Raw genomic sequence first — 18,743 nt, 5'->3', positions numbered from 1 at the left:
TCATACTAGCTCTAGCTTTGACTGATCCTCGTGAACCACTATTACACTCTTAGCATTCTTGAACAGAAAGTAAAGTATCATTTGACTAATGCGAAGAAAAAACTCCAATACATTTGGAAGTTGTGTATAATTTAAGACAAAAAACAAATATATTAACAAATGATTAGTCAAATTAGTAATAATATTATTATTTTTATATATATAAGAAAAAGATATACTTGCAGCTACATAAAAGTCTTTGACTAAAAAACCATAAAAGAACCACATGATTGCCCCTAGTGTGATGACAAATGACAACAGAAATGACATGAACTCTACGCTCCTAGTTTTGATAACTTGTCTCTACATATATATTATATTAAAATAATTAATAATTAATAAATATATTATATATAAGTTCAATATATATCTATTATATTCATATATTAAGTATATAAAATAAGTACCATGGTAGAAAAAGGTGCAGCAAATACACCAATGTTAAATGCGAGACAAATCAATCCAACTACTTTGCGTCGTAGATCTCCTTTAGTAAGGAGAGTAGTCAATACAATCATTAGCCCATAGCCGAAAACATTCAGTAACAGAAGAATATTCACAGTCTGAATCTATATTAATCAATTATATTTAATTAATAATTATTTTTATTAATCTTTACTGTAATTATTAACAAGATAAAAAAGGAAAATTAAAACAAAAGAGCTTTGACACGTGTACAGCAAAAAACATTATAGCCTCTACTAGAGTACGTTTCTAATATAATTTTTGTGAATTCACTAGGAAAATTTGATTATATATGCATACTATTGGGGGAAATTATTTCCCTAAACTTATGCATTTCAAAATTATAAAATGTGTCATATTCCACAAATATCGAATATTATGAGTTTAGGGAAAAAAATGAAGTATATGTATGCATAAAAAATCAAATTTCTCATTCAATATTGTTAAAATAAAATATTAATCAGAAATATTCATAGTGGATGAATAACTTAAATTTTTTGGGAGCGTAAAAGATAAACAAGCTAATGTAGATGGTCTCGATAACACAACCAAATGAGTTAATAGTAATGAGCAGCAGAACACCTTCTTGAAGCAATGCATAGTACATCGATAACATTGAACTTAGCAGTGCTATGACATATGGCAGTGATTGAAACCCTTCTGCTGATTTACTTTTGTAAATCCAGTGAAATGTTGGTGTACAGTAAATATAATCCAAATTAAATATATTAATACTAATAATAATCTCGTGCATTTATAAAATAATAAATATAGTTCGGCAATTTTCTTACACTGGAGCAAGGAATGCAATGAAAGATACGATGTTACCTAAGACACCTAAGACAATGATGAGTGTAGCCATATCCATGGATTCGTTTGGTTGCCGAGACAGAGAGAGGAGACGAGGGGGGATGCAAGTCAATGGCTGTATATCTTCGAGTTCTTAGATCACTAGAGAGAGAGAGAGAGAAGATGCTCCAGTTCTTAGATCACTAGAGAGAAAGAGAGAGCAGACGAAGGGGATGAAGTGAATGGCTGTTGTAGGATTTCTTGATGTTCCTCGAGTTCTTATATAGATTAATGATACATATGGCTTCGGCTACACATTTTTTCGTCTAGCCCGATGGGGCCCGATGGTTCTTTAGTTTTTTAATGTAGATGGTCTCGATGACACAACCAAATGAGTTAATAGTAATGAGCAGCAGAACACCTTCCTGAAGCAATGCATCGTACATCGATAACATTGAACTTAGCAGTGCTATGAGATATGGCAGTGATTGAAACCCTTCTGCTGATTTACTTTTGTAAATCTTGTGAAATGTTAGTTCACAATAAATATAATCCAAATTTAAATATGTTAATACTAATAATAATCTCATGCATTTATAAAATAATAAATATAGTTAAGCAATTTTCTTACGCTGGAGCAAGGAACGCCATGAAAGATACGATGTTACCTAAGACAATGATGAGTGTAGCCATATCCATGGGTTCATTTTGTTGTCGAGAGAGAGAGCAGACGAGGGGGGATTGAAGTGAATGGCTGTATATCTTCGAGTTCTTAGATCACTAGAGAGAGAGAGAGAGAGAATACGCTCGAGTTCTTAGATCAATAGAAAGAGAGAGAGAGAGTGCAGACGAAGGCGATGAAGTGAATGGCTCTTGTAGAATTTCTTGATGTTCCTCGATTTCTTATATATATTAATGATATATATGGCTTCGGCTACACATTTTTTCTTTGTCTAGCCCGATGGGGCCCGATGTTTCTTTAGTTTTTTAAGGATGGGGAAGATGGCCCGATTAGGCCTGATGGGGGCATGATAATTAGGTTAGGCCCGATAGGGCCCGATTGTTGGCCCGATGAGTGACCCCAAATAGAATATGGCCCGATGGGGCCTGATTGCAGATTCGATGAGTGAACCAGGATGGGGGATGACCCAATGGGCCCGATGGGGCCTGATTGCAGACCCGATGAGTGAACCGGGATGGGGGATGACCCAATGGGCTCGATGGGGCCCGATGGTCCTGATGATTTGGGCCCAATTTGGGCCGATTGGTAAAGCCGAATAGGGTTGGGCCCGATTTCATTGTCCATAAAGTCATACTAGCTCTAGCTTTGGCTGATCCTCGTGAACCACTATTACACTCTTAGCATTCTTGAACAAGAAGTAAAGTATCATTTGACTAATGCAAAGAAAAAACCCCAATACATTTGGAAGTTGTGTATAATATAAGACAAAAAACAAATATGTTAACAAATGATCAGTCAAATTAGTAATAATATTATTATTTTTATATATGTAAAAAAAAAAAAGATATACTTACAGCTACATAAAAGTCTTTGACTAAAAAACCATAAAAGAACCAAAGGATTGCCCCTAATGTGATGAAAAATGACAACAGAAATGGCATGAACTCTACGCTCCCAGTTTTGATAACTTGTCTCTACATATATATTATATTAAAATAATTAATAATTAATAAATATATTATATATAAGTTAAATATATATATATATGTTATATTCACTAGGGAAATTTGATTATATATGCATACTATTGGGGGAAATTATTTCCCTAAACTGATGCATTTCAAAATTATAAAATGTGTCATATTCCAAAAATATCAAATATTATGAGTTTAGGAAAAAAAAATGAAGTACATGTACGCATAAAAAATCAAATTTCCGATTCAATATTGTTAAAATAAAATATTAATAGTGGATGAATACCTTAAATTTTTTGGGACCGTAAAAGATAAACAAGCCAATGTAGATGGTCTCGATGACACAACCAAATGAGTTACTAGTAATGAGCAGCAGAAGACCTTCCTGAGGCAATGCATAGTACATCGATAACGTTGAGTTTAGTAGTGCTATGAGATATGGTAGTGATTGAAACCCTTCTGCTGATTTACTTTTGTAAATCTTGTGAAATGTTGGACTACAGTAAATATAATCTAAATTTAAATACATTAATACTAATAATAATCTCGTACATTTATAAGATAATAAATATAGTTAAGCGATTTTCTTACACTAGAGCAAGGAACGCCATGAAAGATACGATGTTACCTAAGACACCTAAGACAATGATGAGTGTAGCCATATCCATGGGTTCGTTGGTTGTCGAGAGAGAGAGGAGACGAGGGGGGATGGAAGTGAATGGCTTTATATCTTTGAGTTCTTAGATCACTAGAGAGAGAGAGAGAGAAGACGCTCGAGTTCTTAGATCACTAGAGAGAAAGAGAGAGCAGACGAAGGGGATGAAAACAATGTCTGTTGTAGGATTTCTTGATGTTCCTCGAGTTCTTATATAGATTAATGATATTTATGGCTTCGGCTACACACTTTTTTCGTCTAGCCCGATGAGGCCCGATGGTTCTTTAGTTTTTTAAGGTTAGGGAAGATGGCCCGATTAGGCCCGATGGTGGCCCTGATGGAGGCCGGATAATTGGGTTAGGCCCGATAGGACCCGATTGTAAGGCCGATGGGTGACCCAGAATGGGGTATGGCGCGGTGGGGCCCGATTGCAGTCCCGATGGAGCCCGATGCAGCCCGACACCGGTCCCATGGTATCACAGAAAAATTAAGGAAGACAAAGGCCCGATGGGTCCGATGGTTGGCCCGATGGGCCCAATGCCTGTGTAAAAAAATAAAATTGTATATGGCCTGATGGGTGTGATGGTGGGCCCAATGGTGGGCGCGATGCCTCTGTTAAAAAAATAGAATTTGATATGGCCCGATGGGTCTGATGGTGGGCCCGATGCAAGTGTAAAAAAATAGAATTTGATATGGTCCGATAGGCCTGATAGTGGGCCGATGGGGCCCGATGGATCGACAGTGTAGTGAAATAAAAAGAGAAAAGAAGATAGAGGGGGTGGTGTAAATGGGGGTACTTTAGGGATATTATAAAATGTGTCATATTCCACAAATATCAAATATTATAAGTTTAGGGGAAAAAATGAAGTATATGTACGCATAAAAAATCAAATTTCCCATTCAATATTGTTAAAATCAAATATTAATTAAAAATATTAATAATGGATGAATACCTTAAATTTTTTGGGAGCGTAAAAGATAAACAAGCCAATGTAGATGTTCTCGATGACACAACCGAATAATTTAATAGTAATGAGCAGCAGAACACCTTCCTGAAGCAATGCAGAGTACATCGATAACATTAAACTTAGCAGTGCTATGACATATGGCAGTGATTGAAACCCTTCTGTTGATTTACTTTTGTAAATCTTGTGAAATGTTGGTCTACAGTAAATATAATCCAAATTTAAATATATTAATACTAATAATAATCTCGTGCATTTATAAAATCATAAATATAGTTAAGCGATTTTCTTACACTGGGGCAAGGAACGCCATGAAAGATACGATGTTACCTAAGACACCTAAGACAATGATTAGTGTAGCCATATCCATGGGTTCGTTTTGTTGCCGAGAGAGAGAGGAGACGAGGGGGAATGGAAGTGAATGGCTGTATATCTTCGAGTTCTTAGATCACTAGAGAGAGAGAGAGAGAGAATACGCTCGAGTTCTTAGATCACTAGAGAGAGAGAGAGAGAATACGCTCGAGTTCTTAGATCACTAGAAAGATAGAGAGAGAGCAGACAAAGGGATGAAGTGAATGGCTCTTGTAGGATTTCTTGATGTTCCTCGAGTTCTTATATAGATTAATGATATATATGGCTTCGGCTACACATTTTTTTCGTATAGCCTGATGGTTCTGTAGTTTTTTTAAAGTTGGGGAAGATGGCCCGATTAGGCCCGATGGTGGGCCTGATGGGGGCCAAATAATTGGGTTAGGCCCGATAGGGCCCAATTGCAGGCCCGATGGGTGACCCCGAATGGGGTATGGTCCGATGGGGCCCGATTGTAGGCCCGATGAGTGAACTCGGATGGGGGATGACCAAATGGGCCCGATGGGGCCCGATGGTCCAGATGATCTGAGCCCGATTTGGCCTGATTGGTAAAGCCGAATTTTGTTTGGCCTGATTTCATTGGCTATAAAGTCATACTAGCTCTAGCTTTGGCTGATCCTCGTGAACCATTATTACACTCTTAGCATTCTTGAACAGGAAGTAAAGTATCATTTAACTAATGCGAAGAAAAAACCCCAATGCATTTGGAAGCTCTATATAATATAAGATAAAAAAACAAATATATTAACAAATGATCAGTCAAATTAGTAATAATATTATTATTTTTATATATATATAAAAAAATATACTTACAGCTACATAAAAGTTTTTAACTAACAAACCATAAAAGAACCATATGATTGCCCCTAGTGTGATAAAAAATGACAACAGAAATGGCATGAACTCTACGCTCCTAGTTCTGATAACTTATCTCTGCATATATATTATATTAAAATAATTAATAATTAATAAATATAGTTTTTATAAGTTCAATATATATATATGTTATATTCATATATTAAGTATATATAATAAGTACCATGGTAGAAAAAGGTGCAGCAAATACACCAATATTAAACGCGAGACAAATCAATCCATTACTATCATTAGCCCATAGCCGAAAATATTCAGTAACAGAAGAATCTTCACAGTCTGAATTTGCATTAATCTATTATATTTAATTAATAATTTTTTTTATTAATCTTTACTGTAATTATTAACAAAATAAAAAAGGAAAATTAAAACAAAAGATTTTTGACACGTGTATAGCAAAAAACATTATAGCCTCTACTAGAGTATGTTTCTAATACAATTTTTGTGAATTCACTAGGGAAATTTGATTATATATGCATATTAATGGGGGAAATTATTTCCCTAAAGTTATGCATTTCAAAATTAAAAAATCATGACCACTTTACATTAAACCCAAAAATATCCTTCTCATTTTTCAAACCTCAACGCTCTCTCTCTTCCTCTATATCTCTCGTTGTTCTCTCATCTTCTCACCCTCACTGAGCACCAAAATCACCACCATCGAGCACCAAATCATTGCCTACCCAAACCACTGACCACCGTGAGATGCGACTCCAACCCTCTACCACCGAGCTTCGAACGAAGATGTCGAAGGTTCAGATCTTTTTTTCTTATTTTTGTCAGATGTGATTTGGAAAAAAATCTCGGTTTGGGGTTTGATTTTGTTGGGCCCAATGCAGCCCGATGCAGGCTCGACACCGGTTTGATGGTATCATAGAAAAATTGAGGAAGACAAAGGCCCGATGGGTCTGATGGTTGGCCCGATGGTCCCAATGCCTGTGTAAAAAAAAGAATTTGATATGGCTTGATGTGTCTGATGGTGGGCCCGATTGTGGACGCAATGCCTGTGTTAAAAAAAATAGAATTTTATATGGCCCGATGGGTCCGATGGTGGGCTCGATGCCTGTGTAAAAAAATAGAATTTGATATGGTCTGATGGGGCCCGATGGATCGACTGTGTAGTCAAATAAAAAGAGAAAATAAGAGAGAGGGGGTGATGTAAATAGGGGGGCGGGACGGTACTTTAAGGATATTATAAAATCTGTCATATTCCACAAATATCAAATATTATGAGTTTAGGGAAAAAATGAAGTATATGTAAGCATAAAAAATTAAATTTCCCATTCAATATTGTTAAAATAAAATATTAATTAAAAATATTAATAGTGGATGAATACCTTAGATTTTTTGGGAGCATAAAAGATAAACAAGCCAATGTAGATGGTCTCGATAACACAATCAAATGAGTTAATAGTAATGAGCAGCAGAACACCTTCCTGAAGCAATGCATAGTACATCGATAACATTAAACTTAGCAGTGCTATGAGATATGGCAGTGATTGTAACCGTTCTGCTGATTTACTTTTATAAATCTTGTGAAATATTGGTCTACATTAAATATAATCCAAATTTAAATATATTAATACTAATAATAATCTCGTGCATTTATAAAATAATAAATATAGTTAAGCGATTTTCTTACACTGGAGCAAGGAATGCCATGAAAGAAACGATATTAAAGGTCAATTATGTAGTACCATCATATACTTTTTGAGGAATGAACACTTCAAATGCATTTATCAATTTACATTAAAAAAACAAGAATAAAATATGATATGCATTTATGAATTAGTTAATTTGAAACACTTCATAAAGGACAAAATAGTAGTGGATTATTTTTATATGATACATTCAACTTGCACTGTTATTTCTAGTTACTAACAAGCAAGGCCGGCCAGAGAGTGGGGCAGCCGGAGCCTCGGCCCTAGGCCCCACAATTTTGGAGGCTCCAACAAAAATTAAAATTAATATATATACATATAAAAACGTATAATATATAAATACTTAACTCAACAAGTTACATGCAAAATGTGTAGCACAAATGGTAAGTGGAACTTTTATTGGATTTGAGGTTCAAGGTTCAATCTTTCCCTCACCACTTTTTATAATTTTAAAGTACTTTTAATTTTAAAATATTAATAATAAATAAGATTTATATTTATTATATATTTTTTTAAAATATATATAATTTAAACACATTATTTTTTTTTTCTTTCAAATGTGCTAAAATATATAACACTTCAATATAGATGTTCTTAGTAATTAAATATTACTTTGATCGAGTTAGCTTACGTTGCAAAAAAATATTTATTACATAGAGGTAAAAGAATTAAAATTAATATTGTGTCAAAATTTAATTAAAATTTATTTTTAATTTTTATTAAAATAAAAGGCCTCGTTTCAAATTAATTTCACCTTAGGCCTCTCATCACCTTAAGACAGCCCTGCTAACAGGTAATAATTTGGAGAGAAGTAATAATTTTTTTAATATAAAATAAACAAAAATTGGATATATCTGTAATTATATCTACTTGGGCTGGCCTAATTGTAAATTTAATTCTTACTTGTTGTGTATTTTAGTTTGTGACGATTGTATTTTGTTTGAATGTTATTGTACCAGGTAATTTGTTTTTTTTTTTTAATTATATATGTATAAATATAATTTAATGACATTTGTATAAATGTTAGTAATATAATGTAGTAATAATTTAAAAATGTGACTAAAATTATTTAAAATATTAAAAATAATGATTTAATGATATTTTTACATAAGTATGAGAAAAGTAAAACTAGTTTAGATAAATATAGTAAAAAAAATTTAATAAGAAAAAATATAGTGTTTAACATAAAAATTTAATATCTATAGCATACGCCACTTTGAATTACCATAAAAAAACATTAAAATTCTTTTTATATTTTTTTTTAAAAAATAAAACAAATGAAACTACAGTGATCGCTGGAGTTGTCACCGGTGCCGTAAAAGGAGACGGAAAAGTCATCGGAGTAGCTATCGATGTCGGGAAAGTCACGAGAGTCGTTGCCGGTGCCGGAAAAGTCATCGGAATTGACATTGTCACCAGAAAAATCACTGGAAAAGTCATCGGAATTGGTTTCTTATTAAGAAACTAGTTTCTTGGTGATTTTTCCGACCACAATGCCAATTCTGACACTTTTTTTGCTGTTGGAACCGGAAAAGTAGCCAGAGTAGCTACCGATGTCAAAAAATTCGTTGGAGTTGCTGCCGGTGCTGAAAAAGTCGTTAGAAAAATTACCGGAAAATCACTAAGAAACTAGTTTCTTCATCAAAAAACTGGTTTCTTGGTGATTTTTTGAGCTACTATGCCAATTCCGACAACTTTTCTGAAGTTTGATGTCGGTGCTAGAAAAGTCGCAGGAGTAGCTGCCGGTGTTGGAAAAATCTTCGAAATTGGCATTGTCGCCGGAAAAAATTACCAAGAAACCAGTTTCTTGATGCCGGTTGATTTCTTCATTAAGAAACTAGTTTCTTGGTGATTTTTTCGGGGACAATGCCAATTTCGGTGACTTTTTCGTCGTTGGCAGTAACTCCGACGACTTTTCTGACAACGACAACTACTTTGGTAATTTTTCTAGCATCGGCAGCAACCTCCGACAACTTTCCTGCATAAGTGCCAAATAAAATTGCCTAAATAAATAAAAATATTAAATATGGAATTTGAAAACCTAATTTATATATATGTATATGACATCTCAAATACCTTAAAAATACCTAAAAAATAAAAAATATCATATAAATTAGTCAAACTTAAAAGTACTATATTTAAGTAAACAACTTTTAAAATCTCATAGTGAATGTAATTTTTTTTTTTTATAAATGTGAGTAATATAATTTGGTAACAATTTTAAAATGTCACTAAAATTATTTTAAATTTAAACAATAAACATTTAAAATATTTTTAGTAACATTTTCACATATCACTAAAGTGTACTATTTAGTGACATTTTTATTTACTTCACATGGGCGTATTCCACATTGTTTATAAATGTTACAAAAGCTATAAATGTGAATAAAAATGTATAATAGTGACATTTTTGAGTGTTACTAGATATCATTTTTTGTGTAGTGTGTAATTTAGCCGCCAATAAAATTTTACCCAATAGTATAAGCAAAATAAATAAAGAACAACACAAGATCGAATTAATAATTCTATTATTATTATGAATAATAATTACTAAAGAGATAATGATTAATTTATCATCATCAAGAATAATATTGTGAAAATTACATCAAATATGGGATTTCATAACAATGTTAGAAAAATATGGCATTTTTAGGTTTGCCACTTTTCTATGGCATTTTTTCACATTTAAGTTTTTTATGGTATTTGATATGCCATATTTTTATAAACTTATTATCCAATCTCATATTTTATGTTTTTGTTTTTAGCTTAATTAGTTTTATTTATTTTTTTAATTTATTTTACACTTACATTTTAGGGTTTCTTTTTATTTGAAAAATTTACACCAAATACTACATTTTTTTTTTCAAACATTACATTTTTAATTTGACAAGAACATTTTACTTTTATACTTTTATTAATTTTTTTTTTCTTTTTTACTTATTGAAACTTCAAAAAGTTTTTTTTTTTGTCTTTTTTATATATTTTTTAGTCAATTTTGGCTCTCTTTTTTCTTTTCAACTTTTAAGTCAGTTGCTACTTTTTTTTTTTCTTTCTTTCGCTTATCTCTCTCTATTTTTTTTTTTCTAATTTCTCTTTGTGTCTCTCTTTTTTTTTTCAATTTTTTTCTCAACCTAATTTTTTTCTCTTAATATATATAATAAGTGTATATTTTTATATTTCATTTTTTTTAGAAAAATTAAACTTGTTTTTTTATTTAAACTACTATTCGTTTTTTTTTTGTTAAAAACTAATTATTCCATTAAAAACAGCAGAAAAAAAAAACCAGTTTCATCAATATCATCCTGAAAAAAAAAACAATATAAAAAATCATAATCTAAAAAGAATCCAAACTTTAAAAACTAGTTTCATCAACATTGAAAGAAACTAATAATTTCATTTAAAGAATACAAAAAATAGTTTCATCAACAAGATAATGAAAAAAATTACAATCTAAAGACGATACTAACTTTAAAAACCAGTTTCATCAATATTAAAATAAACGAATTATTTCATTAAAAGAGGCAAAAAAAAATTGTTTCAACAATAACATAATAAAAAATACACAATGCCTAATAACTAAACTTTTACAAATTAACGATACTAAATTTAAAAACCAGTTTCGAACATATAAAATTTATATCAATACCTAATAATCAAACTTCTAACTTCATTCTTTATTTTGGCATTTAATTTTTTATTTGCTTGCTCAAAAATTAGAGTTAATTTAAACATACAATATGCAGCAAATATAACAAAGAGAATCACAAATTAAAATCAAAGAGAAAAAAAAGAAACAAAGAAAATTAAAGAGACAAAAGTGCAATAAAAACCATAAAAGAATAACAAAAAAAAACAGTGGAATGTGAGAAACCAGTTAGTAAAACAACCAAAATAAAAACAAACAAATAAAAACCAGTTTCTTGAGATAAATTAATAAAAAATTGAATAAAACTCAATTATGAACAACAATAAAAAAAAATTAATTACTTAAAAAAACCAGTTATGAAAATAATATGTATGTCAGAAACTGATTAATTAAAATAAAATAAAAATTGTTGTTCAAATATCATACAATAATAAAACTGGTTTTATACAAACGAAAAAATATATAATAATATCATAAAAATTGAGCAACCCCATTACAGAATAGTTAAAACATGTGAAACCAGTTTCGACATGTGAAACCAGTTTTGACGTTATAAAAAATCATAACAAAATACAAATGTTAATAATAAAGTTAATTGAAACCAGTTTCATCAGACAATCAAATAAAAACATACACACACACAAATATACAAAAAAAAAATACTAATCACAAATATAATCAAAACAACACATAATGCCTACCAATAATTTAATAACAAAATATAAGTGTAAGTTTCCAACCTAGAAACAAAATAATAAAAAAGTAACTTGAAAAAAAATTCTAATAACATAATGAAACTATTTTTTTTATTCTTTTAATGAAATTAATAGTTTCTTTCAATGTTGATGAACTGATTTTTAAAGTTTATATTATCTTTAGATTATAATTTTTTATATTGTTTTTTCTTCAGGATGATGTTGATGAAACTGGTTTTTTTTTTTTTTCTGTTGCTTTTAATGAAATAATTAGTTTTTAACAAAAAAACAAAGAAAAAAAATAGTAGTTTAAATAAAAAAAAACAAGTTTAATTTCTGTAAAAAAAATAATATCTATAGTTGAGATCATTTTTTATTTATTTTAGTATTTTATTTTTTTAAAAAAGAAAAAATAAATAAAAAGAAACACAAATTTTTAGTTTTTTATGGCATTACTCAAGACTTTTTCCCATATTTGTAAGTTTTTTTAAAAAATGTCATATTTAGTGTAATTAAGTTTTTATGCCATATATATATCAAAACTTATCTTTATTTTCCCATATTTTTGTAAATAGCCCAATAATATTTTAGAGCTATATAAATATAACTTGATAATATTCACGTCAAAATATATATATCTTTATATATTAAAAGTGCCTATCTAACGGCAATTCTTGGTTTAACAGAATATACTTAAAAATAAAAAAATATTCTGTTAAATTTGACGATTAGGTTTGATCTCCCGTTAACAAATAAACCCAATAATTAAACCCAAAAAATTAAACAATTTTTTAAATATTAATAATCTCTTTTTAAATTAAAAAAATCATCTTAGCCACATATCTCTCTAACAAACCTTGGGAGAATATTAATAATTTTTTTTATTTATTTTTTAAAAAAGAAAAATATAGATAAAATATCTAGAAAAGATAATATAAATGTGAGACTGTAGATGAGTTGTCCATTCTGTAATTACTTAGAAAAGATAAAATGTATAGATAAATATATATATGTGAGACTGTATATGGAAGAGAATTTAATGAAAAAAAATAATATAAATAATTACAGAAGGGGCAACTCATTGCTATCGGAGAAGAAGAAGATTGATTGTGTTGGCTTAGAGATTTTTGGGCTTGGGCTTAAAAAAATAAAAAGAAGATGAAATGGGCTGTAATTAGTATTTACCTTTTATGTTTGTGCTTATTTTTAGTTTTATTTTTAATTTTACCACCAAGAGGAGAAGTTTGAAAAATATTAGAATATGAAAATATTATTGGTACTTTTTAGTAATTTGCAAAGAATGTGAAAGTCTATAAATATATAGTTGTGTAGCTATTATTAGATATGAAATAAGATAATAGAACTTTTTTCAATTAGAAGATTAATGTATATTTTACTATTAATAACATACATTATTATAACACAACTATGTTTTACTTACTAAATATACTGACACATATTTTATATTAATAAAACAAATCGTTCAAAAAATTATACTATTTTAATTATTAATTAAAATAAAAAACTAAAATATTAAATAAAATTAACACTACGTGGCTTGGCACGTAACAATCACCTAGTATATATATATTTATATACATCTAACATTACTTGTTCTAAGGATAACAAATAGTAAAATTTTTGGTTTCATTATCTTTCATACAAGCGCCCGGTGAGTTTATTTTCCAAATATAGTGCTTGTTTGCATTTGTTGCATTTCTAATGAAAAAATGAACGATCTGACTTTTTAGCATTGAAAGTTACAATAAAAGTGTGTGGAGCATTCGATCCCCTAAAATGGTATACCCACCTCAGATTAGAGAAAAATTGAGAGTTAGAATTTCTTAATTGGAGCATTTCTTATTTGAAAAGGGGGTAATTAGGCTACGGTTAACTTTTTTTTTTTTTCCATTTAATTTATCTAATAATATATAAATATTTTTAAAGAAAATTAACTAATAATATTTATTAAACTAAAGACGTAGTTATTATTTTTATACACTTTAAAATGACACTAAATTTAATATTTTATGTCATTTTTTACAAATGTCATTGATATATTTTAATAATATTTTTAAAATGATATTAAAACTAATATTACAAATTATTGATATTTTTGCTCAAATGTGCTAAATATGCTTATAGTAACTTTTTTTAAAAATGCCACAAATTAGATATTATATATTCTCATTAAAGTGACATTTTGATAAAATGTCATTAAATTAATATTATTGTAACATTTATAACAAATGTTATTAAAATCTAGTTATAGTTACATTTTTTTAAATGTTACCAAAACTTATTTTTGGTGACATTTAAAAAATATTATTAAATTCTAAGTTTTGAAATTGTAATACATTTAGTTACATTTTTTTTTTTGCTAAATGTCATTAAAATATTATTTTTGTAACATTTTTTAACAAATGTCAGCATATCAAATGTAACTTATTTGTAATTTTGGTGTAGTGACCATATTTATAACAAAGAATGAAAATAAATTAAACGCAGTAATTTTGTCTAATTTTTTTTTAAAAAAAATATATATTAACTTATAAATGTGATACATGATAACAAATATATAATTAATGGTCTACCAAAATTAGTAATGTAGAAATATTTTATTAGAATAACTTAAAGAATTATATATAAAAGTAATTATGCTTTTAAATTAATTATAAGTAGCTATATGGTACGCACAGTATACAAAATTATATACTCTAATTAATTTTTTGAACAGTTAATTGTGGCATAATTTTTAACACTTTCTTTTTTCTTGTACTTAACCTCCAAAACTCAAATTTTAGCGGTAAAATTCTCAAAATTAGAAATTTTTTAGCAATTTACAATTTCCATCTATTTTAAGTGTTAAGTGTTATTCATTCAAAAAAAAAAAAAAGTGTTAAGTGTTACTATTCATGTGTAGATTTACGTGGACACGGTGTACACATAACACAATTTTATTGGTTCACGTAAAAAATTATTTAAGAAATTAAAAAATTATAAAAAAAATAATTTGAAATTAAAAAAATTGTAAATAAAGAAAATACATATGATTTTTGATAATTTTAAATTAAAGAGACTACATGTTATTTTTAATTGAAATATAATTAGAGTTAAAAATAAATGGAATGAATTTTGAAAAAATAATTATTTTTGCCAAAAGTTTATTTTGAATGAGAGAAATTATTTTATTATTCTAAATTGAAATTAAGATATATTTGGGGTCCTAAAATGTGAATGAACATTTTATTTTTACATCAAATTATAATTTAATAAAATAAAAAAAAAATAGTATAAAACAAAAAGAAAATCCTAGTTTGAGAGCCCTAACTCATCTCTTTCTCCCTCTCTTCTACCTGCGGCAGCCAAATCCAAAACCAGCCCTTGCCGGAATTGGTAGTCCAGACGTACCATGCCTCCATTCTTGCAACCCTAAAAAAACCAAAAACCTTAATCACTACAAGAATAATAGTTTATAGGCACCACAAAGTTTGACACCAATATAGGTGGTGCCTAACTTTCTAAAGGTTACAAACACAGCTCCCAGATCACTCAAACTTTCTCTATTTATATATATATATTATATTTATTATTGGGTAAATACTATTTTGGACTCTGTGTTTTGCAAAATTTACCAATTAGACACTCTATTTTGTTAAATGACAAAATATACCCTGTATTTTCTAAAATTATACGAATAGGTCCCTGAATTAATTTTTTGTCAAAATAAGACATAATAATAATCTAATCTAGAGATGTTATGAAAAAACTAGTTACATTTTCTATATATGTTCGTGTTAAAAAATATCTTAAAGTTGGTTATATTAAAAAATAAAAATTTTGAAAATTGAGCTCAGGGTCGTATTTTTACTATTTTGGAAAATATAGGGTCCATTTTGTCATTTAATGAAACAAAGGGTCTAATTGGTAACTTTTGCAAAACACAGGATCCAAAATGGTATTTATTCAAAAAAAAAAATATATTATAATTTTTATTTATATGTACCTGATAATTAAAATTATATTATATTTATATATTTTTATTATTACTTTTTACATATATAAATGTATCACACACATAACCCTAAACTTAGCTGCCTCCTACTATTCATATTCTTCCTCTTTATTTCTTTTCTGGTTCAACTCTCTGGTATCTCTATCTCTCACATACTCACTCTTTCTATATATAATGACTATTATGAAGATGCACCATTCCATTCTAGTCACTTGAAGATGTCGCACTTCCAGCAACCTTTCTTTCAAGTGATTGAACCAAATTTGATATGTGCTGGTCGTGGTTGTGGAAGGACAGAGTTCGAAAAGAAACGAGGCGATGGGTGTACAAAGATGCGATAACATGGTGGATTGGTGGTGCAAGGCGTCTATGATTAGAGGCGTTGGATTTTCAACGAGTGGCACAATGGTCCGATGGTAGTTCAAGACTTAGACATAGGGGTGTTCATTGGATCACATCCAATGGATTTGGAGCCATCCAATCCAATCCAATTATTTATTAGATATTGGATTTTTCCATCTGATCCAATCTAATTGAATTGAGTCATTCGATCCGATCCGATCCAATGGATGTATTGGATTGGATCGTTCCATCCATTAGATGCTTTAACTGGTTTTTTATTGGATTGGATTGGATCCATCCATTGGATCCAATGGATGAATCCAATCCATTTTAGCCACTATTTAGGCTGATTTCATTAAAAAGTAAAAAATATATGAAAAAATATAATTTAAAACCTAATAATCAAACATAGATAATAAAATAATATATAAAATATTAAATAATATGATTAAATATATAAAATTATAAATATTAAATATGATTGGATGGACATTGGATGACATTGGATTGGATCAGTTCGGTTATCCATTGGATCATATGTCTCATCCAACATCCGATCCGATCCAATTGGATTTTTAAAATTTGCATCGGATCCGATCCAATTATAATTGGATAACTGATTCTATTGGATCGGTTGGGATTGGATCGGATGACTTTTTGCACACCACTACTTGGACATGGCTCCTATTCGTGTTCCGATTGGTGGTTCAAGCATCTTCAAATACTGTTTTTTTTTTATGTTTTTTGTAATAATTACTTCATTTTTTTTTTTAGATATTTGCATAAATCACCATGCTTCCCGTTGATCTGATGTCTCAAATCAATGAGGGGGTATCTCCGTCCCCTTCCTCCTTTCTCTCTGGGTTCCTGGTGCACAAAAATGCTCTTTCGGTCCTCTCAATCCTCAGGGCCAAGACTCCCCTTTTGGAGTTTTCCCCTCTGCAGACCTTTCCCTTTCGGGAAATCTGAGCGGGCCTTTCGCAGATCTTGCACCTTTTTCTTTTTTCTCGGGATGGAAGTGTGATTTTGTCGTTGGTTTCCTTCGGAGGGATATCGTATGGGACTAGGCTCCCTGGACTTATGCTTCTGAGTGCTTGGTGAGGACTCTTCTGGTGTTTCCTCAAGTCTCCCAGGGTTGGCTTTAGGGTGTATATGGATCCCTGCTGTCTCCATGGCTTTTTGCATAGCGACCATCACCTCTTGCATTCTTTTATTTTGTTCTTTTTGGGCGGTGATCTCAGCTTAATGATCAGCAGCCTTTTGTCTTAAGAGCAGAAATTCTGTGTAACTGCCTTCGTCGTAGGCGTCGTACTCGTCAACATTTTCCTTGTATTTGCCATCGGTGGCCTCCTCTCGCTCTTCGGAATCCACGTTGACTCTTGAGGCTACTTCCTCATCTTTAGGGTTTTGAGCGTCTTGAGGAGGACGAGACTGATGTGTGTTGCGAGTTTCCACCATTGATGTTTAGCTTACAAGGTTGTTGTCTACTTGCAGATGCTTCCTTCAGCTCTCAATGAAAGCACCAAAATGTTGATCCAGGTTTTCGGCAACCAATTTAATAATATCTATGGGAAAGCTGTAGGAAGTTTAATGCATGAGATTTTTATGTGGTTGGGGCATTGATGAGCCTTAGTCCAAGAGTCTTTCTTATTTATGAGAGTATTTATTACAAAGAATGTTCTTGGTAGTTTTCTCTCTTAGTTGCTCTCTTTAATTCTTATGAACCCAGAATTCTCGACCCCTATCTCAGTGTATTTGGGGGGTATTTATAGTATTTTTCTGGGGTGATCTGATAACTCTAAGATTTAGAGTTATTTTGATATCTTTAAGCTAAATTGTGGAGTACTTAGTGTCTATAATTGTGTAATTGTGTTTAGTTTGTTGTGTCATTGTAATAAATGGAAGTGTTTGTGCTAGTAAGTGTTAAATAGACTTATGTTGTTGTTTTTATGTGTATTAAGCAGAAAAAATACGAAAAACTGGTATTTGGAAATGTTTGGGGGCAAGAAGGAAAAGGAGCAGGAAAATGCTTATTGCTGACTGGCATTGCTATAGCAATCATCGCGTAGCAATTTGCCAGCCCAGTAAGTGTATTTTGGCAGAAAGTCTAGCCGGCGTTAATGAAGGAAAAAAGGTGCTGATGTGGCGAAAGTGTAGACAATGACTCAACTATTATGTGGAAAATGAAGGGCAAGTGGACCATGACTTGGATTTCCAATTAGGGTAAACTTTAGTACCCTAATTGGGGAGCAAAAAAGAAGAGGAAGGAGATTATAAGAAAATTGTGGCTGCATTTTAGAAAAAGGCAATACGAAATTTCAAAAATCTAAGTACAGAGAAAAAAAAAGAGAAAGGAGAGAGTACAAAGAAGAGAAGAAGAAGAATAAGAAGAAGGTAACCTACAAAGAGAAGATTTGAGCTCCCAACTCATTTATCTTGCTCTCCTCTTCCATTCTGTATCATTTTCTACTCTTTAATATTCTCTTAAACTCCATGACTCTATTATTTTCTGGTGTTATGTTGTTAATTTCAACTATGAACTAAAATCTTTGAGATTTGGGTGGTTATGAACC

General features: G+C 30.3%; 1 protein-coding gene and 1 pseudogene across 1 annotated transcript; both read right to left on the bottom strand.

Moving 5' to 3' along the window:
• Nucleotides 1–1,619, bottom strand: LOC115719923 (bidirectional sugar transporter SWEET13-like). Its single transcript, XM_061104863.1, has 5 exons — nt 1,296–1,619; nt 994–1,202; nt 447–610; nt 224–342; nt 1–121 (listed from the first exon to the last, which is right to left on the bottom strand). Exons 1-5 carry the CDS (start codon nt 1,370–1,372, stop codon nt 1–3), a joined length of 690 nt encoding a protein of 229 aa, XP_060960846.1. The 5' UTR covers nt 1,373–1,619.
• Nucleotides 1,620–5,529: 3,910 nt separating this feature from the next.
• LOC133031379 (bidirectional sugar transporter SWEET14-like) lies at nt 5,530–17,343 on the bottom strand (annotated as a pseudogene).
• Nucleotides 17,344–18,743: the final 1,400 nt, after the last annotated feature.

This window comes from Cannabis sativa, chromosome 9 (assembly GCF_029168945.1).
Source record: "Cannabis sativa cultivar Pink pepper isolate KNU-18-1 chromosome 9, ASM2916894v1, whole genome shotgun sequence".
NCBI lineage: Eukaryota > Viridiplantae > Streptophyta > Magnoliopsida > Rosales > Cannabaceae > Cannabis > Cannabis sativa.
This window is presented reverse-complemented; position numbering and strand designations above follow the sequence as displayed.